Source organism: Pleurodeles waltl, chromosome 6, assembly GCF_031143425.1.
Source record: "Pleurodeles waltl isolate 20211129_DDA chromosome 6, aPleWal1.hap1.20221129, whole genome shotgun sequence".
NCBI classification, from domain to species: domain Eukaryota; kingdom Metazoa; phylum Chordata; class Amphibia; order Caudata; family Salamandridae; genus Pleurodeles; species Pleurodeles waltl.
This window is the reverse complement of record NC_090445.1, coordinates 327204395-327228808: the sequence shown is the minus strand read 5'-3', so window position 1 is coordinate 327228808 and position 24414 is coordinate 327204395. Positions and strand designations below refer to the sequence as shown.

General features: G+C 48.0%; 1 protein-coding gene across 1 annotated transcript in view; it reads right to left on the bottom strand.

Annotated features, from left to right (window-relative positions):
* IPO4 (importin 4) overlaps positions 1-24414 on the bottom strand; it is a 1872953-nt gene that overhangs the window by 342206 nt on the left and 1506333 nt on the right. Inside the window, exon 30 of the mRNA XM_069238173.1 lies at positions 23568-23696. Within this exon, the coding sequence (XP_069094274.1) occupies positions 23569-23696 (128 nt within the window). The 3' untranslated portion in view covers position 23568. The remainder of the gene's footprint in view (positions 1-23567; positions 23697-24414) is intronic.

The window sequence follows — 24414 nt, the reverse complement described above, 5'->3', positions numbered from 1 at the left end:
CCCACACAAGTGAGGTATCATTTTTATCGGGAGACGTGGGGGAACGCTGGGTGGAAGGAAATTTGTGGCTCCTCTCAGATTCCAGAACTTTCTGCCACAGAAATGTGAGGAACATGTGTTTTTTAGCCAAATTTTGAGGTTTGCAAAGGATTCTGGGTAACAGAACCTGGTCAGAGCCCCACAAGTCACCCCATCTTGGATTCCCCTAGGTCTCTAGTTTTCAGAAATGCACAGGTTTGGTAGGTTTCCGTAGGTGGCGGCTGAGCTACAGGCCAAAATCTACAGGTAGGCACTTTGCAAAAAACACCTCTGTTTTCCTTCAAAAATTTGGCTGTGTCCACGTTGCGCTTTGGGGCGTTTCCTGTCGCGGGCGCTAGGCCTACCCACACAAGTGAGGTATCATTTTTATCAGGAGACGTGGGGGAACGCTGGGTGGAAGGAAATTTGTGGCTCCTCTCAGATTCCAGAACTTTCTGCCACAGAAATGTGAGGAACATGTGTTTTTTTAGCCAAATTTTGAGGTTTGCAAAGGATTCTGGGTAACAGAACCTGGTCCGAGCCACACAAGTCACCCCATCTTGGATTCCCCTAGGTCTCTAGTTTTTCAGAAATGCACAGGTTTGGTAGGTTTCCCTAGGTGGCGGCTGAGCTACAGGCCAAAATCTACAGGTAGGCACTTTGCAAAAAACACCTCTGTTTTCCTTCAAAAATTTGGCTGTGTCCACGTTGCGCTTTGGGGCGTTTCCTGTCGCCGGCGCTAGGCCTACCCACACAAGTGAGGTATCATTTTTATCGGGAGACGTGGGGGTACGCTGGGTGGAAGGAAATGTGTGGCTCCTCTCAGATTCCAGAACTTTCTGCCACAGAAATGTGAGGAACATGTGTTTTTTTAGCCAAATTTGGAGGTTTGCAAAGGATTCTGGGTAACAGAACCTGGTCCGAACCACACAAGTCACCCCATCTTGGATTCCCCTAGGTCTCTAGTTTTCAGAAATGCACAGGTTTGGTAGGTTTCCCTAGGTGGCGGCTGAGCTACAGGCCAAAATCTACCGGTAGGCACTTTGCAAAAAACACCTCTGTTTTCCTTCAAAAAGTTGGCTGTGTCCACGTTGCGCTTTGGGGCGTTTCCTGTCGCGGGCGCTAGGCCTACCCACACAAGTGAGGTATCATTTTTATCGGGAGACGTGGGGGCACGCTGGGTGGAAGGAAATTTGTGGCTCCTCTCAGATTCCAGAACTTTCTGCCACAGAAATGTGAGGAACATGTGTTTTTTTTAGCCAAATTTTGAGGTTTGCAAAGGATTCTGGGTAACAGAACCTGGTCCGAGCCACACAAGTCACCCCATCTTGGATTCCCCTAGGTCTCTAGTTTTCAGAAATGCACAGGTTTGGTAGGTTTCCCTTGGTGGCGGCTGAGCTACAGGCCAAAATCTACAGGTAGGCACTTTGCAAAAAACACCTCTGTTTTCCTTCAAAAATTTGGCTGTGTCCACGTTGTGCTTTGGGGCGTTTCCTGTCGCGGGCGCTAGGCCTACCCACACAAGTGAGGTATCATTTTTATCGGGAGACGTGGGGGAATGCTGGGTGGAAGGAAATTTGTGTCCGTCTCAGATTCCAGAACTTTCTGCCACAGAAATGTGAGGAACATGTGTTTTTTTAGCCAAATTTTGAGGTTTGCAAAGGATTCTGGGTAACAGAACCTGGTCCGAGCCACATAAGTCACCCCATCTTGGATTCCCCATGGTCTCTAGTTTTCAGAAATGCACAGGTTTGGTAGGTTTCCCTAGGTGGCGGCTGAGCTACAGGCCAAAATCTACAGGTAGGCACTTTGCAAAAAACACCTCTGTTTTCCTTCAAAAAGTTGGCTGTGTCCACGTTGCGCTTTGGGGCGTTTCCTGTCGCGGGCGCTAGGCCTACCCACACAAGTGAGGTATCATTTTTATCGGGAGACGTGGGGGAACGCTGGGTGGAAGGAAATTTGTGGCTCCTCTCAGATTCCAGAACTTTCTGCCACAGAAATGTGAGGAACATGTGTTTTTTTAGCCAAATTTGGAGGTTTGCAAAGGATTCTGGGTAACAGAACCTGGTCTGAGCCACACAAGTCACCCCATCTTGGATTCCCCTAGGTCTCTAGTTTTCAGAAATGCACAGGTTTGGTAGGTTTCCCTAGGTGGCGGCTGAGCTACAGGCCAAAATCTACAGGTAGGCACTTTGCAAAAAACACCTCTGTTTTCCTTCAAAAATGTGGCTGTGTCCAAATTGCGCTTTGGGGCGTTTCCTGTCGCGGGCGCTAGGCCTACCCACACAAGTGAGGTATCATTTTTATCGGGAGACGTGGGGGAACGCTGGGTGGAAGGAAATTCGTGGCTCCTCTCAGATTCCAGAACTTTCTGCCACAGAAATGTGAGGAACATGTGTTTTTTTAGCCAAATTTTGAGGTTTGCAAAGGATTCTGGGTAACAGAACCTGGTCAGAGCCCCACAAGTCACCCCATCTTGGATTCCCCTAGGTCTCTAGTTTTCAGAAATGCACAGGTTTGGTAGGTTTCCCTAGGTGGCGGCTGAGCTACAAGCCAAAATCTACAGGTAGGCACTTTGCAAAAAACACCTCTGTTTTCCTTCACAAATTTGGATGTGTCCACGTTGCGCTTTGGGGCGTTTTCTGTCGCGGGCGCTAGGCCTACCCACACAAGTGAGGTATCATTTTTATCGGGAGACGTGGGGGAACGCTGGGTGGAAGGAAATTTGTGGCTCCTCTCAGATTCCAGAACTTTCTGCCACAGAAATGTGAGGAACATGTGTTTTTTAGCCAAATTTTGAGGTTTGCAAAGGATTCTGGGTAACAGAACCTGGTCAGAGCCCCACAAGTCACCCCATCTTGGATTCCCCTAGGTCTCTAGTTTTCAGAAATGCACAGGTTTGGTAGGTTTCCCTAGGTGGCGGCTGAGCTACAGGCCAAAATCTACAGGTAGGCACTTTGCAAAAAACACCTCTGTTTTCCTTCAAAAATTTGGCTGTGTCCACGTTGCGCTTTGGGGCGTTTCCTGTCGCGGGCGCTAGTCCTACCCACACAAGTGAGGTATCATTTTTATCGGGAGACGTGGGGGAACGCTGGGTGGAAGGAAATTCGTGGCTCCTCTCAGATTCCAGAACTTTCTGCCACAGAAATGTGAGGAACATGTGTTTTTTTAGCCAAATTTTGAGGTTTGCAAAGGATTCTGGGTAATAGAACCTGGTCAGAGCCCCACAAGTCACCCCATCTTGGATTCCCCTAGGTCTCTAGTTTTCAGAAATGCACAGGTTTGGTAGGTTTCCCTAGGTGGCGGCTGAGCTACAAGCCAAAATCTACAGGTAGGCACTTTGCAAAAAACACCTCTGTTTTCCTTCACAAATTTGGATGTGTCCACGTTGCGCTTTGGGGCGTTTCCTGTCGCGGGCGCTAGGCCTACCCACACAAGTGAGGTATCATTTTTATCGGGAGACGTGGGGGCACGCTGGGTGGAAGGAAATTTGTGGCTCCTCTCAGATTCCAGAACTTTCTGCCACAGAAATGTGAGGAATATGTGTTTTTTTAGTCAAATTTGGAGGTTTGCAAAGGATTCTGGGTAACAGAACGTGGTCCGAACCACACAAGTCACCCCATCTTGGATTCCCCTAGGTCTCTAGTTTTCAGAAATGCACAGGTTTGGTAGGTTTCCCTAGGTGGCGGCTGAGCTACAGGCCAAAATCTACCGGTAGGCACTTTGCAAAAAACACCTCTGTTTTCCTTCAAAAAGTTGGCTGTGTCCACGTTGCGCTTTGGGGCGTTTCCTGTCGCGGGCGCTAGGCCTACCCACACAAGTGAGGTATCATTTTTATCGGGAGACGTGGGGGCACGCTGGGTGGAAGGAAATTTGTGGCTCCTCTCAGATTCCAGAACTTTCTGCCACAGAAATGTGAGGAACATGTGTTTTTTTTAGCCAAATTTTGAGGTTTGCAAAGGATTCTGGGTAACAGAACCTGGTCCGAGCCACACAAGTCACCCCATCTTGGATTCCCCTAGGTCTCTAGTTTTCAGAAATGCACAGGTTTGGTAGGTTTCCCTTGGTGGCGGCTGAGCTACAGGCCAAAATCTACAGGTAGGCACTTTGCAAAAAACACCTCTGTTTTCCTTCAAAAATTTGGCTGTGTCCACGTTGTGCTTTGGGGCGTTTCCTGTCGCGGGCGCTAGGCCTACCCACACAAGTGAGGTATCATTTTTATCGGGAGACGTGGGGGAATGCTGGGTGGAAGGAAATTTGTGGCTCCTCTCAGATTCCAGAACTTTCTGCCACAGAAATGTGAGGAACATGTGTTTTTTTAGCCAAATTTTGAGGTTTGCAAAGGATTCTGGGTAACAGAACCTGGTCCGAGCCACACAAGTCACCCCATCTTGGATTCCCCATGGTCTCTAGTTTTCAGAAATGCACAGGTTTGGTAGGTTTCCCTAGGTGGCGGCTGAGCTACAGGCCAAAATCTACAGGTAGGCACTTTGCAAAAAACACCTCTGTTTTCCTTCAAAAAGTTGGCTGTGTCCACGTTGCGCTTTGGGGCGTTTCCTGTCGCGGGCGCCAAGCCTACCCACACAAGTGAGGTATCATTTTTATCGGGAGACGTGGGGGAACGCTGGGTGGAAGGAAATTCGTGGCTCCTCTCAGATTCCAGAACTTTCTGCCACAGAAATGTGAGGAACATGTGGTTTTTTTAGCCAAATTTTGAGGTTTGCAAAGGATTCTGGGTAACAGAACCTGGTCAGAGCCCCACAAGTCACCCCATCTTGGATTCCCCTAGGTCTCTAGTTTTCAGAAATGCACAGGTTTGGTAGGTTTCCCTAGGTGGCGGCTGAGCTACAAGCCAAAATCTACAGGTAGGCACTTTGCAAAAAACACCTCTGTTTTCCTTCACAAATTTGGATGTGTCCACGTTGCGCTTTGGGGCGTTTTCTGTCGCGGGCGCTAGGCCTACCCACACAAGTGAGGTATCATTTTTATCGGGAGACGTGGGGGAACGCTGGGTGGAAGGAAATTTGTGGCTCCTCTCAGATTCCAGAACTTTCTGCCACAGAAATGTGAGGAACATGTGTTTTTTAGCCAAATGTTGAGGTTTGCAAAGGATTCTGGGTAACAGAACCTGGTCAGAGCCCCACAAGTCACCCCATCTTGGATTCCCCTAGGTCTCTAGTTTTCAGAAATGCACAGGTTTGGTAGGTTTCCCTAGGTGGCGGCTGAGCTACAGGCCAAAATCTACAGGTAGGCACTTTGCAAAAAACACCTCTGTTTTCCTTCAAAAATTTGTCTGTGTCCACGTTGCGCTTTGGGGCGTTTCCTGTCGCGGGCGCTAGGCCTACCCACACAAGTGAGGTATCATTTTTATCGGGAGACGTGGGGGAACGCTGGGTGGAAGGAAATTCGTGGCTCCTCTCAGATTCCAGAACTTTCTGCCACAGAAATGTGAGGAACATGTGTTTTTTTAGCCAAATTTTGAGGTTTGCAAAGGATTCTGGGTAACAGAACCTGGTCAGAGCCCCACAAGTCACCCCATCTTGGATTCCCCTAGGTCTCTAGTTTTCAGAAATGCACAGGTTTGGTAGGTTTCCCTAGGTGGCGGCTGAGCTACAGGCCAAAATCTGCAGGTAGGCACTTTGCAAAAAACACCTCTGTTTTCCTTCAAAAATTTAGCTGTGCCCACGTTGCGCTTTGGGGCGTTTCCTGTTGCGGGCGCTAGGCCTACCCACACAATTGAGGTATCATTTTTATCGGGAGACGTGGGGGAACGCTGGGTGGAAGGACATTTGTGGCTCCTCTCAGATTCCAGAACTTTCTGCCACAGAAATGTGAGGAACATGTGTTTTTTTAGCCAAATTTTGAGGTTTGCAAAGGATTCTGGGTAACAGAACCTGGTCTGAGCCACACAAGTCACCCTATCTTGGATTCCCCTAGGTCTCTAGTTTTCAGAAATGCACAGGTTTGGTAGGTTTCCCTAGGTGGCGGCTGAGCTACAGGCCAAAATCTACCGGTAGGCACTTTGCAAAAAACACCTCTGTTTTCCTTCAAAAAGTTGGCTGTGTCCACGTTGCGCTTTGGGGCGTTTCCTGTCGCGGGCGCTAGGCCTACCCACACAAGTGAGGTATCATTTTTATCGGGAGACGTGGGGGCACGCTGGGTGGAAGGAAATTTGTGGCTCCTCTCAGATTCCAGAACTTTCTGCCACAGAAATGTGAGGAACATGTGTTTTTTTTAGCCAAATTTTGAGGTTTGCAAAGGATTCTGGGTAACAGAACCTGGTCCGAGCCACACAAGTCACCCCATCTTGGATTCCCCTAGGTCTCTAGTTTTCAGAAATGCACAGGTTTGGTAGGTTTCCGTAGGTGGCGGCTGAGCTACAGGCCAAAATCTACAGGTAGGCACTTTGCAAAAAACACCTCTGTTTTCCTTCAAAAAGTTGGCTGTGTCCACGTTGCGCTTTGGGGCGTTTCCTGTCGCGGGCGCTAGGCCTACCCACACAAGTGAGGTATCATTTTTATCGGGAGACGTGGGGGCACGCTGGGTGGAAGGGAATTTGTGGCTCCTCTCAGATTCCAGAACTTTCTGACACAGAAATGTGAGGAACATGTGTTTTTTGTAGCCAAATTTTGAGGTTTGCAAAGGATTCTGGGTAACAGAACCTGGTCCGAGCCACACAAGTCACCCCATCTTGGATTCCCCTAGGTCTCTAGTTTTCAGAAATGCACAGGTTTGGTAGGTTTCCCTTGGTGGCGGCTGAGCTACAGGCCAAAATCTACAGGTAGGCACTTTGCAAAAAACACCTCTGTTTTCCTTCAAAAATTTGGCTGTGTCCACGTTGTGCTTTGGGGCGTTTCCTGTCGCGGGCGCTAGGCCTACCCACACAAGTGAGGTATCATTTTTATCGGGAGACGTGGGGGAATGCTGGGTGGAAGGAAATTTGTGGCTCCTCTCAGATTCCAGAACTTTCTGCCACAGAAATGTGAGGAACATGTGTTTTTTTTAGCCAAATTTTGAGGTTTGCAAAGGATTCTGGGTAACAGAACCTGGTCCGAGCCACACAAGTCACCCCATCTTGGATTCCCCATGGTCTCTAGTTTTCAGAAATGCACAGGTTTGGTAGGTTTCCCTAGGTGGCGGCTGAGCTACAGGCCAAAATCTACAGGTAGGCACTTTGCAAAAAACACCTCTGTTTTCCTTCAAAAAGTTGGCTGTGTCCACGTTGCGCTTTGGGGCGTTTCCTGTCGCGGGCGCTAGGCCTACCCACACAAGTGAGGTATCATTTTTATCGGGAGACGTGGGGGCACACTGGGTGGAAGGACATTTGTGGCTCCTCTCAGATTCCAGAACTTTCTGCCACAGAAATGTGAGGAACATGTGTTTTTTTAGCCAAATTTTGAGGTTTGCAAAGGATTCTGGGTAACAGAACCTGGTCCGAGCCACACAAGTCACCCCATCTTGGATTCCCCTAGGTCTCTAGTTTTAAAAAATGCACAGGTTTGGTAGGTTTCCCTAGGTGGCGGCTGAGCTACAGGCCAAAATCTACAGGTAGGCACTTTGCAAAAAACACCTCTGTTTTCCTTCAAAAATTTGGCTGTGTCCACGTTGCGCTTTGGGGCGTTTCCGGTCGCGGGCGCTAGGCCTACCCACACAAGTGAGGTATCATTTTTATCGGGAGACGTGGGGGCACGCTGGGTGGAAGGAAATTTGTGGCTCCTCTCAGATTCCAGAACTTTCTGCCACAGAAATGTGAGGAACATGTGGTTTTTTAGCCAAATTTAGAGGTTTGCAAAGGATTCTGGGTAACAGAACCTGGTCCGAGCCACACAAGTCACCCCATCTTGGATTCCCCTAGGTCTCTAGTTTTCAGAAATGCACAGGTTTGGTAGGTTTCCCTAGGTGGCGGCTGAGCTACAGGCCAAAATCTACAGGTAGGCACTTTGCTAAAAACAGCTCTGTTTTCTGTGATGTGTCCACGTTGTGTTTTGAGGCATATCCTGTCTGGGGCGCTAGGCCTACCCACACAAGTGAGGTATCATTTTTATCGGGAGACGTGGGGGAACGCTGGGTGGAAGGAAATTTGTGGCTCCTCTCAGATTCCAGAACTTTCTGCCACAGAAATGTGAGGAACATGTGTTTTTTAGCCAAATTTTGAGGTTTGCAAAGGATTCTGGGTAACAGAACCTGGTCAGAGCCGCACAAGTCACTCCATCTTGGATTCCCCTAGGTCTCTAGTTTTCAGAAATGCACAGGTTTGGTAGGTTTCCCTAGGTGGCGGCTGAGCTACAGGCCAAAATCTACAGGTAGGCACTTTGCAAAAAACACCTCTGTTTTCCTTCAAAAATTTGGCTGTGTCCACGTTGCGCTTTGGGGCGTTTCCTGTCGCGGGCGCTAGGCCTACCCACACAAGTGAGGTATTATTTTTATCGGGAGACGTGGGGGAACGCTGGGTGGAAGGAAATTCGTGGCTCCTCTCAGATTCCAGAACTTTCTGCCACAGAAATGTGAGGAACATGTGTTTTTTTAGCCAAATTTGGAGGTTTGCAAAGGATTCTGGGTAACAGAACCTGGTCTGAGCCACACAAGTCACCCCATCTTGGATTCCCCTAGGTCTCTAGTTTTCAGAAATGCACAGGTTTGGTAGGTTTCCCTAGGTGGCGGCTGAGCTACAGGCCAAAATCTACAGGTAGGCACTTTGCAAAAAACACCTCTGTTTTCCTTCAAAAATGTGGCTGTGTCCAAATTGCGCTTTGGGGCGTTTCCTGTCGCGGGCGCTAGGCCTACCCACACAAGTGAGGTATCATTTTTATCGGGAGACGTGGGGGAACGCTGGGTGGAAGGAAATTCGTGGCTCCTCTCAGATTCCAGAACTTTCTGCCACAGAAATGTGAGGAACATGTGTTTTTTTAGCCAAATTTTGAGGTTTGCAAAGGATTCTGGGTAACAGAACCTGGTCAGAGCCCCACAAGTCACCCCATCTTGGATTCCCCTAGGTCTCTAGTTTTCAGAAATGCACAGGTTTGGTAGGTTTCCCTAGGTGGCGGCTGAGCTACAAGCCAAAATCTACAGGTAGGCACTTTGCAAAAAACACCTCTGTTTTCCTTCACAAATTTGGATGTGTCCACGTTGCGCTTTGGGGCGTTTCCTGTCGCGGGCGCTAGGCCTACCCACACAAGTGAGGTATCATTTTTATCGGGAGACGTGGGGGAACGCTGGGTGGAAGGAAATTCGTGGCTCCTCTCAGATTCCAGAACTTTCTGCCACAGAAATGTGAGGAACATGTGTTTTTTTAGCCAAATTTTGAGGTTTGCAAAGGATTCTGGGTAACAGAACCTGGTCAGAGCCCCACAAGTCACCCCATCTTGGATTACCCTAGGTCTCTAGTTTTCAGAAATGCACAGGTTTGGTAGGTTTCCCTAGGTGGCGGCTGAGCTACAGGACAAAATCTACAGGTAGGCACTTTGCAAAAAACACCTCTGTTTTCCTTAAAAAATTTGGCTGTGTCCACGTTGCGCTTTGGGGCGTTTCCTGTCGCGGGCGCTAGGCCTACCCACACAAGTGAGGTATCATTTTTATCGGGAGACGTGGGGGTACGCTGGGTGGAAGGAAATTTGTGGCTCCTCTCAGATTCCAGAACTTTCTGCCACAGAAATGTGAGGAACATGTGTTTTTTTAGCCAAATTTGGAGGTTTGCAAAGGATTCTGGGTAACAGAACCTGGTCCGAACCACACAAGTCACCCCATCTTGGATTCCCCTAGGTCTCTAGTTTTCAGAAATGCACAGGTTTGGTAGGTTTCCCTAGGTGGCGGCTGAGCTACAGGCCAAAATCTACCGGTAGGCACTTTGCAAAAAACACCTCTGTTTTCCTTCAAAAAGTTGGCTGTGTCCACGTTGCGCTTTGGGGCGTTTCCTGTCGCGGGCGCTAGGCCTACCCACACAAGTGAGGTATCATTTTTATCGGGAGACGTGGGGGCACGCTGGGTGGAAGGAAATTTGTGGCTCCTCTCAGATTCCAGAACTTTCTGCCACAGAAATGTGAGGAACATGTGTTTTTTTTAGCCAAATTTTGAGGTTTGCAAAGGATTCTGGGTAACAGAACCTGGTCCGAGCCACACAAGTCACCCCATCTTGGATTCCCCTAGGTCTCTAGTTTTCAGAAATGCACAGGTTTGGTAGGTTTCCCTTGGTGGCGGCTGAGCTACAGGCCAAAATCTACAGGTAGGCACTTTGCAAAAAACACCTCTGTTTTCCTTCAAAAATTTGGCTGTGTCCACGTTGTGCTTTGGGGCGTTTCCTGTCGCGGGCGCTAGGCCTACCCACACAAGTGAGGTATCATTTTTATCGGGAGACGTGGGGGAATGCTGGGTGGAAGGAAATTTGTGGCTCCTCTCAGATTCCAGAACTTTCTGCCACAGAAATGTGAGGAACATGTGTTTTTTTAGCCAAATTTTGAGGTTTGCAAAGGATTCTGGGTAACAGAACCTGGTCCGAGCCACACAAGTCACCCCATCTTGGATTCCCCATGGTCTCTAGTTTTCAGAAATGCACAGGTTTGGTAGGTTTCCCTAGGTGGCGGCTGAGCTACAGGCCAAAATCTACAGGTAGGCACTTTGCAAAAAACACCTCTGTTTTCCTTCAAAAAGTTGGCTGTGTCCACGTTGCGCTTTGGGGCGTTTCCTGTCGCGGGCGCTAGGCCTACCCACACAAGTGAGGTATCATTTTTATCGGGAGACGTGGGGGAACGCTGGGTGGAAGGAAATTTGTGGCTCCTCTCAGATTCCAGAACTTTCTGCCACAGAAATGTGAGGAACATGTGTTTTTTTAGCCAAATTTGGAGGTTTGCAAAGGATTCTGGGTAACAGAACCTGGTCTGAGCCACACAAGTCACCCCATCTTGGATTCCCCTAGGTCTCTAGTTTTCAGAAATGCACAGGTTTGGTAGGTTTCCCTAGGTGGCGGCTGAGCTACAGGCCAAAATCTACAGGTAGGCACTTTGCAAAAAACACCTCTGTTTTCCTTCAAAAATGTGGCTGTGTCCAAATTGCGCTTTGGGGCGTTTCCTGTCGCGGGCGCTAGGCCTACCCACACAAGTGAGGTATCATTTTTATCGGGAGACGTGGGGGAACGCTGGGTGGAAGGAAATTTGTGGCTCCTCTCAGATTCCAGAACTTTCTGCCACAGAAATGTGAGGAACATGTGTTTTTTTGTAGCCAAATGTTGAGGTTTGCAAAGGATTCTGGGTAACAGAACCTGGTCAGAGCCCCACAAGTCACCCCATCTTGGATTCCCCTAGGTCTCTAGTTTTCAGAAATGCACAGGTTTGGTAGGTTTCCCTAGGTGGCGGCTGAGCTACAAGCCAAAATCTACAGGTAGGCACTTTGCAAAAAACACCTCTGTTTTCCTTCACAAATTTGGATGTGTCCACGTTGCGCTTTGGGGTGTTTTCTGTCGCGGGCGCTAGGCCTACCCACACAAGTGAGGTATCATTTTTATCGGGAGACGTGGGGGAACGCTGGGTGGAAGGAAATTTGTGGCTCCTCTCAGATTCCAGAACTTTCTGCCACAGAAATGTGAGGAACATGTGGTTTTTTAGCCAAATTTTGAGGTTTGCAAAGGATTCTGGGTAACAGAACCTGGTCCGAGCCACACAAGTTACCCCATCTTGGATTCCCCTAGGTCTCTAGTTTTCAGAAATGCACAGATTTGGTAGGTTTCCCTAGGTGGCGGCTGAGCTACAGGCCAAAATCTACAGGTAGGCACTTTGCAAAAAACACCTCTGTTTTCCTTCAAAAATGTGGCTGTGTCCACGTTGCGCTTTGGGGTGTTTCCTGTCGCGGGCGCTAGGCCTACCCACACAAGTGAGGTATCATTTTTATCGGGAGACGTGGGGGAACGCTGGGTGGAAGGAAATTTGTGGCTCCTCTCAGATTCCAGAACTTTCTGCCACAGAAATGTGAGGAACATGTGTTTTTTTAGCCAAATTTGGAGGTTTGCAAAGGATTCTGGGTAACAGAACCTGGTCCGAGCCACACAAGTCACCCCATCTTGGATTCCCCTAGGTCTCTAGTTTTCAGAAATGCACAGGTTTGGTAGGTTTCCCTAGGTGGCGGCTGAGCTACAGGCCAAAATCTACAGGTAGGCACTTTGCAAAAAACACCTCTGTTTTCCTTCAAAAATTTGGCTTTGTCCACGTTGCGCTTTGGGGCGTTTCCTGTCGCGGGCGCTAGGCCTACCCACACAAGTGAGGTATCATTTTTATCGGGAGACGTGGGGGAACGCTGGGTGGAAGGAAATTTGTGGCTCCTCTCAGATTCCAGAACTTTCTGCCACAGAAATGTGAGGAACATGTGTTTTTTTAGCCAAATTTGGAGGTTTGCAAAGGATTCTGGGTAACAGAACCTGGTCCGAGCCACACAAGTCACCCCATCTTGGATTCCCCTAGGTCTCTAGTTTTCAGAAATGCACAGGTTTGGTAGGTTTCCCTAGGTGGCGGCTGAGCTACAGGCCAAAATCTACAGGTAGGCACTTTGCAAAAAACACCTCTGTTTTCCTTCAAAAATTTGGCTGTGTCCACGTTGCGCTTTGGGGCGTTTCCTGTCGCGGGCGCTAGGCCTACCCACACAAGTGAGGTATCATTTTTATCGGGAGACGTGGGGGAACGCTGGGTGGAAGGAAATTCGTGGCTCCTCTCAGATTCCAGAACTTTCTGCCACAGAAATGTGAGGAACATGTGTTTTTTTAGCCAAATTTGGAGGTTTGCAAAGGATTCTGGGTAACAGAACCTGGTCAGAGCCCCACAAGTCACCCCATCTTGGATTCCCCTAGGTCTCTAGTTTTCAGAAATGCACAGGTTTGGTAGGTTTCCCTAGGTGGCGGCTGAGCTACAAGCCAAAATCTACAGGTAGGCACTTTGCAAAAAACACCTCTGTTTTCCTTCACAAATTTGGATGTGTCCACGTTGCGCTTTGGGGCGTTTTCTGTCGCGGGCGCTAGGCCTACCCACACAAGTGAGGTATCATTTTTATCGGGAGACGTGGGGGAACGCTGGGTGGAAGGAAATTTGTGGCTCCTCTCAGATTCCAGAACTTTCTGCCACAGAAATGTGAGGAACATGTGTTTTTTTAGCCAAATTTTGAGGTTTGCAAAGGATTCTGGGTAACAGAACCTGGTCAGAGCCCCACAAGTCACCCCATCTTGGATTACCCTAGGTCTCTAGTTTTCAGAAATGCACAGGTTTGGTAGGTTTCCCTAGGTGGCGGCTGAGCTACAAGCCAAAATCTACAGGTAGGCACTTTGCAAAAAACACCTCTGTTTTCCTTCACAAATTTGGATGTGTCCACGTTGCGCTTTGGGGCGTTTTCTGTCGCGGGCGCTAGGCCTACCCACACAAGTGAGGTATCATTTTTATCGGGAGACGTGGGGGAACGCTGGGTGGAAGGAAATTTGTGGCTCCTCTCAGATTCCAGAACTTTCTGCCACAGAAATGTGAGGAACATGTGTTTTTTTAGCCAAATTTTGAGGTTTGCAAAGGATTCTGGGTAACAGAACCTGGTCAGAGCCCCACAAGTCACCCCATCTTGGATTCCCCTAGGTCTCTAGTTTTCAGAAATGCACAGGTTTGGTAGGTTTCCCTAGGTGGCGGCTGAGCTACAAGCCAAAATCTACAGGTAGGCACTTTGCAAAAAACACCTCTGTTTTCCTTCACAAATTTGGATGTGTCCACGTTGCGCTTTGGGGTGTTTTCTGTCGCGGGCGCTAGGCCTACCCACACAAGTGAGGTATCATTTTTATCGGGAGACGTGGGGGAACGCTGGGTGGAAGGAAATTTGTGGCTCCTCTCAGATTCCAGAACTTTCTGCCACAGAAATGTGAGGAACATGTGGTTTTTTAGCCAAATTTTGAGGTTTGCAAAGGATTCTGGGTAACAGAACCTGGTCCGAGCCACACAAGTTACCCCATCTTGGATTCCCCTAGGTCTCTAGTTTTCAGAAATGCACAGGTTTGGTAGGTTTCCCTAGGTGGCGGCTGAGCTACAGGCCAAAATCTACAGGTAGGCACTTTGCAAAAAACACCTCTGTTTTTCTTCAAAAATGTGGCTGTGTCCACGTTGCGCTTTGGGGTGTTTCCTGTCGCGGGCGCTAGGCCTACCCACACAAGTGAGGTATCATTTTTATCGGGAGACGTGGGGGAACGCTGGGTGGAAGGAAATTTGTGGCTCCTCTCAGATTCCAGAACTTTCTGCCACAGAAATGTGAGGAACATGTGTTTTTTTAGCCAAATTTGGAGGTTTGCAAAGGATTCTGGGTAACAGAACCTGGTCCGAGCCACACAAGTCACCCCATCTTGGATTCCCCTAGGTCTCTAGTTTTCAGAAATGCACAGGTTTGGTAGGTTTCCCTAGGTGGCGGCTGAGCTACAGGCCAAAATCTACAGGTAGGCACTTTGCAAAAAACACCTCTGTTTTCCTTCAAAAATTTGGCTTGGTCCACGTTGCGCTTTGGGGCGTTTCCTGTCGCGGGCGCTAGGCCTACCCACACAAGTGAGGTATCATTTTTATCGGGAGACGTGGGGGAACGCTGGGTGGAAGGAAATTTGTGGCTCCTCCCAGATTCCAGAATTTTCTGCCACAGAAATGTGAGGAACATGTGTTTTTTTAGCCAAATTTGGAGGTTTGCAAAGGATTCTGGGTAACAGAACCTGGTCCGAGCCACACAAGTCACCCCATCTTGGATTCCCCTAGGTCTCTAGTTTTCAGAAATGCACAGGTTTGGTAGGTTTCCCTAGGTGGCGGCTGAGCTACAGGCCAAAATCTACAGGTAGGCACTTTGCAAAAAACACCTCTGTTTTCCTTCAAAAATTTGGCTGTGTCCACGTTGCGCTTTGGGGCGTTTCCTGTCGCGGGCGCTAGGCCTACCCACACAAGTGAGGTATCATTTTTATCGGGAGACGTGGGGGAACGCTGGGTGGAAGGAAATTCGTGGCTCCTCTCAGATTCCAGAACTTTCTGCCACAGAAATGTGAGGAACATGTGTTTTTTTAGCCAAATTTGGAGGTTTGCAAAGGATTCTGGGTAACAGAACCTGGTCAGAGCCCCACAAGTCACCCCATCTTGGATTCCCCTAGGTCTCTAGTTTTCAGAAATGCACAGGTTTGGTAGGTTTCCCTAGGTGGCGGCTGAGCTACAAGCCAAAATCTACAGGTAGGCACTTTGCAAAAAACACCTCTGTTTTCCTTCACAAATTTGGATGTGTCCACGTTGCGCTTTGGGGCGTTTTCTGTCGCGGGCGCTAGGCCTACCCACACAAGTGAGGTATCATTTTTATCGGGAGACGTGGGGGAACGCTGGGTGGAAGGAAATTTGTGGCTCCTCTCAGATTCCAGAACTTTCTGCCACAGAAATGTGAGGAACATGTGTTTTTTTAGCCAAATTTTGAGGTTTGCAAAGGATTCTGGGTAACAGAACCTGGTCAGAGCCCCACAAGTCACCCCATCTTGGATTCCCCATGGTCTCTAGTTTTCAGAAATGCACAGGTTTGGTAGGTTTCCCTAGGTGGCGGCTGAGCTACAAGCCAAAATCTACAGGTAGGCACTTTGCAAAAAACACCTCTGTTTTCCTTCACAAATTTGGATGTGTCCACGTTGCGCTTTGGGGTGTTTTCTGTCGCGGGCGCTAGGCCTACCCACACAAGTGAGGTATCATTTTTATCGGGAGACGTGGGGGAACGCTGGGTGGAAGGAAATGTGTGGCTCCTCTCAGATTCCAGAACTTTCTGCCACAGAAATGTGAGGAACATGTGTTTTTTTAGCCAAATTTGGAGGTTTGCAAAGGATTCTGGGTAACAGAACCTGGTCCGAGCCACACAAGTCACCCCATCTTGGATTCCCCTAGGTCACTAGTTTTCAGAAATGCACAGGTTTGGTAGGTTTCCCTAGGTGGCGGCTGAGCTACAGGCCAAAATCTATAGGTAGGCACTTTGCAAAAAACACCTCTGTTTTCCTTCAAAAATTTGGCTGTGCCCACGTTGCGCTTTGGGGCGTTTCCTGTTGCGGGCGCTAGGCCTACCCACACAATTGAGGTATCATTTTTATCGGGAGACGTGGGGGAACGCTGGGTGGAAGGACATTTGTGGCTCCTCTCAGATTCCAGAACTTTCTGCCACAGAAATGTGAGGAACATGTGTTTTTTTAGCCAAATTTTGAGGTTTGCAAAGGATTCTGGGTAACAGAACCTGGTCTGAGCCACACAAGTCACCCCATCTTGGATTCCCCTAGGTCTCTAGTTTTCAGAAATGCACAGGTTTGGTAGGTTTCCCTAGGTGGCGGCTGAGCTACAGGCCAAAATCTACCGGTAGGCACTTTGCAAAAAACACCTCTGTTTTCCTTCAAAAAGTTGGCTGTGTCCACGTTGCGCTTTGGGGCGTTTCCTGTCGCGGGCGCTAGGCCTACCCACACAAGTGAGGTATCATTTTTATCGGGAGACGTGGGGGAATGCTGGGTGGAAGGAAATTTGTGGCTCCTCTCAGATTCCAGAACTTTCTGCCACAGAAATGTGAGGAACATGTGTTTTTTTTAGCCAAATTTTGAGGTTTGCAAAGGATTCTGGGTAACAGAACCTGGTCCGAGCCACACAAGTCACCCCATCTTGGATTCCCCATGGTCTCTAGTTTTCAGAAATGCACAGGTTTGGTAGGTTTCCCTAGGTGGCGGCTGAGCTACAGGCCAAAATCTACAGGTAGGCACTTTGCAAAAAACACCTCTGTTTTCCTTCAAAAAGTTGGCTGTGTCCACGTTGCGCTTTGGGGCGTTTCCTGTCGCGGGCGCTAGGCCTACCCACACAAGTGAGGTATCATTTTTATCGGGAGACGTGGGGGCACACTGGGTGGAAGGACATTTGTGGCTCCTCTCAGATTCCAGAACTTTCTGCCACAGAAATGTGAGGAACATGTGTTTTTTTAGCCAAATTTTGAGGTTTGCAAAGGATTCTGGGTAACAGAACCTGGTCCGAGCCACACAAGTCACCCCATCTTGGATTCCCCTAGGTCTCTAGTTTTAAAAAATGCACAGGTTTGGTAGGTTTCCCTAGGTGGCGGCTGAGCTACAGGCCAAAATCTACAGGTAGGCACTTTGCAAAAAACACCTCTGTTTTCCTTCAAAAATTTGTCTGTGTCCACGTTGCGCTTTGGGGCGTTTCCTGTCGCGGGCGCTAGGCCTACCCACACAAGTGAGGTATCATTTTTATCGGGAGACGTGGGGGCACGCTGGGTGGAAGGAAATTTGTGGCTCCTCTCAGATTCCAGAACTTTCTGCCACAGAAATGTGAGGAACATGTGGTTTTTTAGCCAAATTTTGAGGTTTGCAAAGGATTCTGGGTAACAGAACCTGGTCCGAGCCACACAAGTCACCCCATCTTGGATTCCCCTAGGTCTCTAGTTTTCAGAAATGCACAGGTTTGGTAGGTTTCCCTAGGTGGCGGCTGAGCTACAGGCCAAAATCTACAGGTAGGCACTTTGCTAAAAACAGCTCTGTTTTCTGTGATGTGTCCACGTTGTGTTTTGAGGCATATCCTGTCTGGGGCGCTAGGCCTACCCACACAAGTGAGGTATCATTTTTATCGGGAGACGTGGGGGAACGCTGGGTGGAAGGAAATTCGTGGCTCCTCTCAGATTCCAGAACTTTCTGCCACAGAAATGTGAGGAACATGTGTTTTTTTAGCCAAATTTTGAGGTTTGCAAAGGATTCTGGGTAACAGAACCTGGTCAGAGCCCCACAAGTCACCCCATCTTGGATTCCCCTAGGTCTCTAGTTTTCAGAAATGCACAGGTTTGGTAGGTTTCCCTAGGTGGCGGCTGAGCTACAAGCCAAAATCTACAGGTAGGCACTTTGCAAAAAACACCTCTGTTTTCCTTCACAAATTTGGATGTGTCCACGTTGCGCTTTGGGGCGTTTTCTGTCGCGGGCGCTAGGCCTACCCACACAAGTGAGGTATCATTTTTATCGGGAGACGTGGGGGAACGCTGGGTGGAAGGAAATTTGTGGCTCCTCTCAGATTCCAGAACTTTCTGCCACAGAAATGTGAGGAACATGTGTTTTTTAGCCAAATTTTGAGGTTTGCAAAGGATTCTGGGTAACAGAACCTGGTCAGAGCCCCACAAGTCACCCCATCTTGGATTCCCCTAGGTCTCTAGTTTTCAGAAATGCACAGGTTTGGTAGGTTTCCCTAGGTGGCGGCTGAGCTACAGGCCAAAATCTACAGGTAGGCACTTTGCAAAAAACACCTCTGTTTTCCTTCAAAAATTTGGCTGTGTCCACGTTGCGCTTTGGGGCGTTTCCTGTCGCGGGCGCTAGGCCTACCCACACAAGTGAGGTATAATTTTTATCGGGAGACGTGGGGGTACGCTGGGTGGAAGGAAATTTGTGGCTCCTCTCAGATTCCAGAACTTTCTGCCACAGAAATGTGAGGAACATGTGTTTTTTTAGCCAAATTTGGAGGTTTGCAAAGGATTCTGGGTAACAGAACCTGGTCCGAACCACACAAGTCACCCCATCTTGGATTCCCCTAGGTCTCTAGTTTTCAGAAATGCACAGGTTTGGTAGGTTTCCCTTGGTGGCGGCTGAGCTACAGGCCAAAATCTACAGGTAGGCACTTTGCAAAAAACACCTCTGTTTTCCTTCAAAAATTTGGCTGTGTCCACGTTGTGCTTTGGGGCGTTTCCTGTCGCGGGCGCTAGGCCTACCCACACAAGTGAGGTATCATTTTTATCGGGAGACGTGGGGGAATGCTGGGTGGAAGGAAATTTGTGGCTCCTCTCAGATTCCAGAACTTTCTGCCACAGAAATGTGAGGAACATGTGTTTTTTTAGCCAAATTTTGAGGTTTGCAAAGGATTCTGGGTAACAGAACCTGGTCCGAGCCACACAAGTCACCCCATCTTGGATTCCCCATGGTCTCTAGTTTTCAGAAATGCACAGGTTTGGTAGGTTTCCCTAGGTGGCGGCTGAGCTACAGGCCAAAATCTACAGGTAGGCACTTTGCAAAAAACACCTCTGTTTTCCTTCAAAAAGTTGGCTGTGTCCACGTTGCGCTTTGGGGCGTTTCCTGTCGCGGGCGCTAGGCCTACCCACACAAGTGAGGTATCATTTTTATCGGGAGACGTGGGGGCACACTGGGTGGAAGGACATTTGTGGCTCCTCTCAGATTCCAGAACTTTCTGCCACAGAAATGTGAGGAACATGTGTTTTTTTAGCCAAATTTTGAGGTTTGCAAAGGATTCTGGGTAACAGAACCTGGTCCGAGCCACACAAGTCACCCCATCTTGGATTCCCCTAGGTCTCTAGTTTTAAAAAATGCACAGGTTTGGTAGGTTTCGCTAGGTGGCGGCTGAGCTACAGGCCAAAATCTACAGGTAGGCACTTTGCAAAAAACACCTCTGTTTTCCTTCAAAAATTTGGCTGTGTCCACGTTGCGCTTTGGGGCGTTTCCTGTCGCGGGCGCTAGGCCTACCCACACAAGTGAGGTATCATTTTTATCGGGAGACGTGGGGGCACGCTGGGTGGAAGGAAATTTGTGGCTCCTCTCAGATTCCAGAACTTTCTGCCACAGAAATGTGAGGAACATGTGGTTTTTTAGCCAAATTTTGAGGTTTGCAAAGGATTCTGGGTAACAGAACCTGGTCCGAGCCACACAAGTCACCCCATCTTGGATTCCCCTAGGTCTCTAGTTTTCAGAAATGCACAGGTTTGGTAGGTTTCCCTAGGTGGCGGCTGAGCTACAGGCCAAAATCTACAGGTAGGCACTTTGCAAAAAACACCTCTGTTTTCCTTCAAAAATTTGGCTGTGTCCACGTTGCGCTTTGGGGCGTTTCCTGTCGCGGGCGCTAGGCCTACCCACACAAGTGAGGTATCATTTTTATCGGGAGACGTGGGCGAACGCTGGGTGGAAGGAAATTTGTGGCTCTTCTCAGATTCCAGAACTTTCTGCCACAGAAATGTGAGGAACATGTGTTTTTTTAGCCAAATTTGGAGGTTTGCAAAGGATTCTGGGTAACAGAACCTGGTCAGAGCCCCACAAGTCACCCCATCTTGGATTCCCCTAGGTCTCTAGTTTTCAGAAATGCACAGGTTTGGTAGGTTTCCCTAGGTGGCGGCTGAGCTACAAGCCAAAATCTACAGGTAGGCACTTTGCAAAAAACACCTCTGTTTTCCTTCACAAATTTGGATGTGTCCACGTTGCGCTTTGGGGCGTTTTCTGTCGCGGGCGCTAGGCCTACCCACACAAGTGAGGTATCATTTTTATCGGGAGACGTGGGGGAACGCTGGGTGGAAGGAAATTTGTGGCTCCTCTCAGATTCCAGAACTTTCTGCCACAGAAATATGAGGAACGTGTTTTTTTAGCCAAATTTTGAGGTTTGCAAAGGATTCTGGGTAACAGAACCTGGTCCGAGCCACACAAGTCACCCCATCTTGGATTCCCCTAGGTCTCTAGTTTTCAGAAATGCACAGGTTTGGTAGGTTTCCCTAGGTGGCGGCTGAGCTAGAGGCCAAAATCTACAGGTAGGCACTTTGCTAAAAACAGCTCTGTTTTCTATGATGTGTCCACGTTGTGTTTTGGGGCATATCCTGTCGCGGACGCTAGGCCTACCCACACAAGTGAGGTATCATTTTTATCGGGAGACTTGGGGGAACATAGAATAGCAAAACAAGTGTTATTGCCCCTTGTCTTTCTCTACATTTTTTCTTCCAAATGTAAGACAGTGTGTAAAAAAGACATCTATTTGAGAAATGCCCTGTAATTCACATGCTAGTATGGGCACCCCGGAATTCAGAGATGTGCAAATAACCACTGCTTCTCAACACCTTATCTTGTGCCCATTTTGGAAATACAAAGGTTTTCTTGATAGCTATTTTTTACTCTTGATATTTCAGCAAATGAATTGCTGTATACCCGGCATAGATTGAAAACCCACTGCAGGGTGCAGGTCATTTATTGGCTCTGGGTACCTAGAGTTCTTTATGAACCTATAAGCCCTATATATCCCCGCAACCAGAAGAGTCCAGCAGACGTAACAGTATATTGCTTTCGAAAATCTGACATTGCTGGAAAAAGTTACAGAGCAAAACGTAGAGAAAAATTGATGTTTTTTTCACCTCAATTTCAATATTTTTCTTTTTCAGTTGTTATTTTCTGTAGGAAACCCTTGTAGGATCTACACAAATTACCCCTTGCTGAATTCAGATTTTTGTCTACATTTCAAAAATGTTGCAGTTTCTGGGATCCAGCGTTGGTTTCATGCCCATTTCTGTCACTGACTGGAAGGAGGCTGAAAGCACAAAAAAACGTAAAAATGGGGTATGTCCCAGTAAAATGCCAAAATTGTGTTGAAAAATTGAGTTTTCTGATTCAAGTCTGCCTGTTCCTGAAAGCTGGGAAGCTGGTGATTTTATCACCGCAAACCCTTTGTTGATGCCCTTTTCAGGGAAAAAACCACAAGCCTTCTTCTGCAGCCCATTTTTCCAATTTTTTTGAAAAAAACGAAATTTTCACTGTTTTTTGGCTAATTTCTTGGCCTCCTTCTGGGGAACCCACAAAGTCTGGGTACCTCTCGAATCCCTAGGATGTTGGAAAAAAAGGACGCAAATTTGGCGTGGATAGCTTATGTGAACAAAAAGTTATGAGGGGCTAAGCGCGAACTGCTCCAAATAGCCAAAAAAAAGGCTCGGCACAGGAGGGGGAAAAGGCCTGGCAGCGAAGGGGTTAAGAGAAAATGACAATTATGGTAGTAAAGAGCAGAGCTTTTTCAGGGACGACTCCACACGCAACCTGAGGTAGAATTGTGAGCTATGATGGTCTCTGGCCAGGGTGTGGTGGGTAAGGGGGTTGAGTAGTGGAAGACTGCATGAGAGTTAAGCAGTACTACCACCTTGACTTAAATTTGAGATGGTTGAAATTCAGTAGTTGTGCTTCAAACGCTGTTGGGTTTACAGCAGTATTAACATTGTTTATTCCTACTTTAAAAACACTGGTGATTTCCAAACTGATGATAGAGATTGGTTCAAGCATATAAAACTAAGAAAGAATGAATACTGGAAAAGGTTTGCATATATTTTCCTGGGGCATGGTTTAAAGACTGGAGTTTGCTGGTGTCATTTTGTTGGCTATCATACCCAATTCTGCCCTTATGAAGGTTATGGATTTAATCATGAATATTCTACTGTTAAGACATTCTTTGAAAAGTTCCAGACAGGTCTGGACGAACAAGTTACTTACCTTCAGTACAAATTATCTGGTAGAGACTATCTAGCTGCAGATTCCTTACCCTAGAATTCCCTGGCGTCAGCTTTGAATCCAGAATTTTTCTGCTGAGCAGTAACCTGTGCACGCCGTCGGGTGGCGTCGTTCTGATCCGCGTGCGTCATCCGGCTCCGCATGGCATCGTCAGCGTCGTTGGAGTGGTCTGTGACGCCACAGTCTTATATATAGGCACCACCCCGGCACACGTACGTCAGTTCCTTTCCTTCCGCACCGGTTATGCGCAGATCTGGGAAGAGCTACCCCTTTTCTTTGACGATTTTGTTGAGGTTTTTTTGATTGTTTGAGATGTCTTCGAGAAAGACAGGATTCAAGCTGTGTGGTGCATGTCATTGCACCATGTCGGTCACAGATCCACATCTAGTGTGTCTCTGGTGTCTGAAGAAGGACCACGATTTGACGTTGTGTTCAGACTGTCGAGCCATGGCTCCAAAGGCCTTGAGGGAGAGATCTCTCAAGCTTCTAGCGGCCCGACAGCCACCTTTGGTCGGTGTGACTCAGAGAAGCTCACGGTCCCACAGTAGGAGGAGGTCGCGGCACCGCTCCCAGAGCCCCAAGTCCTCTTTCCTCGCATTAAAGGTCATCAGGGCACTCAGGTAAGAGGCATAAGCGGACTTCGACTTTGCCATGGCCGTCAGCTGACGAGGCGTCTAGGGAACATCGACGTTCCGAGCGCGGCTCCATGGAGCTGACGCCAGGGACGACTCCGCGTCTTACCCCTTTTCCGGGGACCGGAGCGACCCCTGCTCAACTTAAAGAATTTTATGAGGCTATGTGCCTTGTGTTTGAGAGGGCTGCACCTTCAGGTGGGTCTTCAGGCCCTATGGGGTCAGCAAGCGCCCCATCGGGTCGACGTCGGCAGCTTTGGCCTCGGCACCATTGGGACCCCAGGATCCGATAGCCTATCACCCAAGAAAGGGTGGTTTGGTTTCCTCTCCTTGAAGAGATGTGCAACTAAGGACACACATTTGGTGAAATTGCATGATGCAGATATCATTTCAAAAACTCAATATGTTAAATTAAACTAACAACCACCAAGACCTTCGTGAAGTGTCAGTGGTTTTAGTTAATTGGGATGAGAGAGGAGGCAAATTTCAAATCAAGGAACCCATAAGTTAATTAAGCTAATTCTAAAACCAGGAAGACAACTTACCCACTTGTGTATACACCCATTTAGATTACTCAGACAAGCATGCACATATACACACACAACTATATATACCCCATCCAACATTGTTTTCACCTCAATTTGATAATGCTGAGTTAACTTTGCCCACAGCTTCTTGTGGAAGTGACATCATTGCATTTTGAAGATCCTGAGGAAATCTTTGTGCTACATCCTTCAAAAGTAAAATCAGTGTTTCCTGGGTTTCTACAAGGAGGCAGGAGAAAGAAGAAATTACTTCCCACAAACAATACTTTTAAAGGCAATTCATTCTCCTCAGAGTTACATAGTTCCTGAACAGTGCTAACTTGAACTTATAGCTAGCAGGTCATAAAGGATACAAAGAACAAGTTACTTATCTTTGGTAATGCTTTATCTGGTAGAGACTCCAGCTGCAGATTCCTTACTTTAGAATCTACCCAGCCGTTGGACTGGATATGGAAGATTTTAGAGCAGCACCTCTGCATGCCGGTAGGTGGCGTCTTTCAGATCCATCTCGGCAGTGCAATGCCCGGGACATAGGTGCTATCTCAGCATGCTGACGTCAGTTACTTTTGCAACTTTCCATGCAAGGAGCGTGGAGCTACAATGAGCACTGACCACTAGTCTGACAAACTAAGGCCCTGAGAAGTGTCCCTACACTGTAATTGGTTCACAGAGTGGGGACTATCAGTAAGGAATCTGTAGCGAGATAGTTTTTACCAGATAAAGCAATGATGAAGATAAGCAACTGATTTTTCTGGTAAAGACTTCTAGCCACAGAATAATTCCATAGAATACATACCTTGTTAATACTCCCATGAAAGTGGGGCTGCAAATCCAATTAAGTCCTTCAGGACTGAACGGGTGAAGTGCCCATCACGACTGACCAGACTACTCAGGCAGTAGTGTTTGGTGTACGTGTGCAACAAGGCCCACGTTGCTG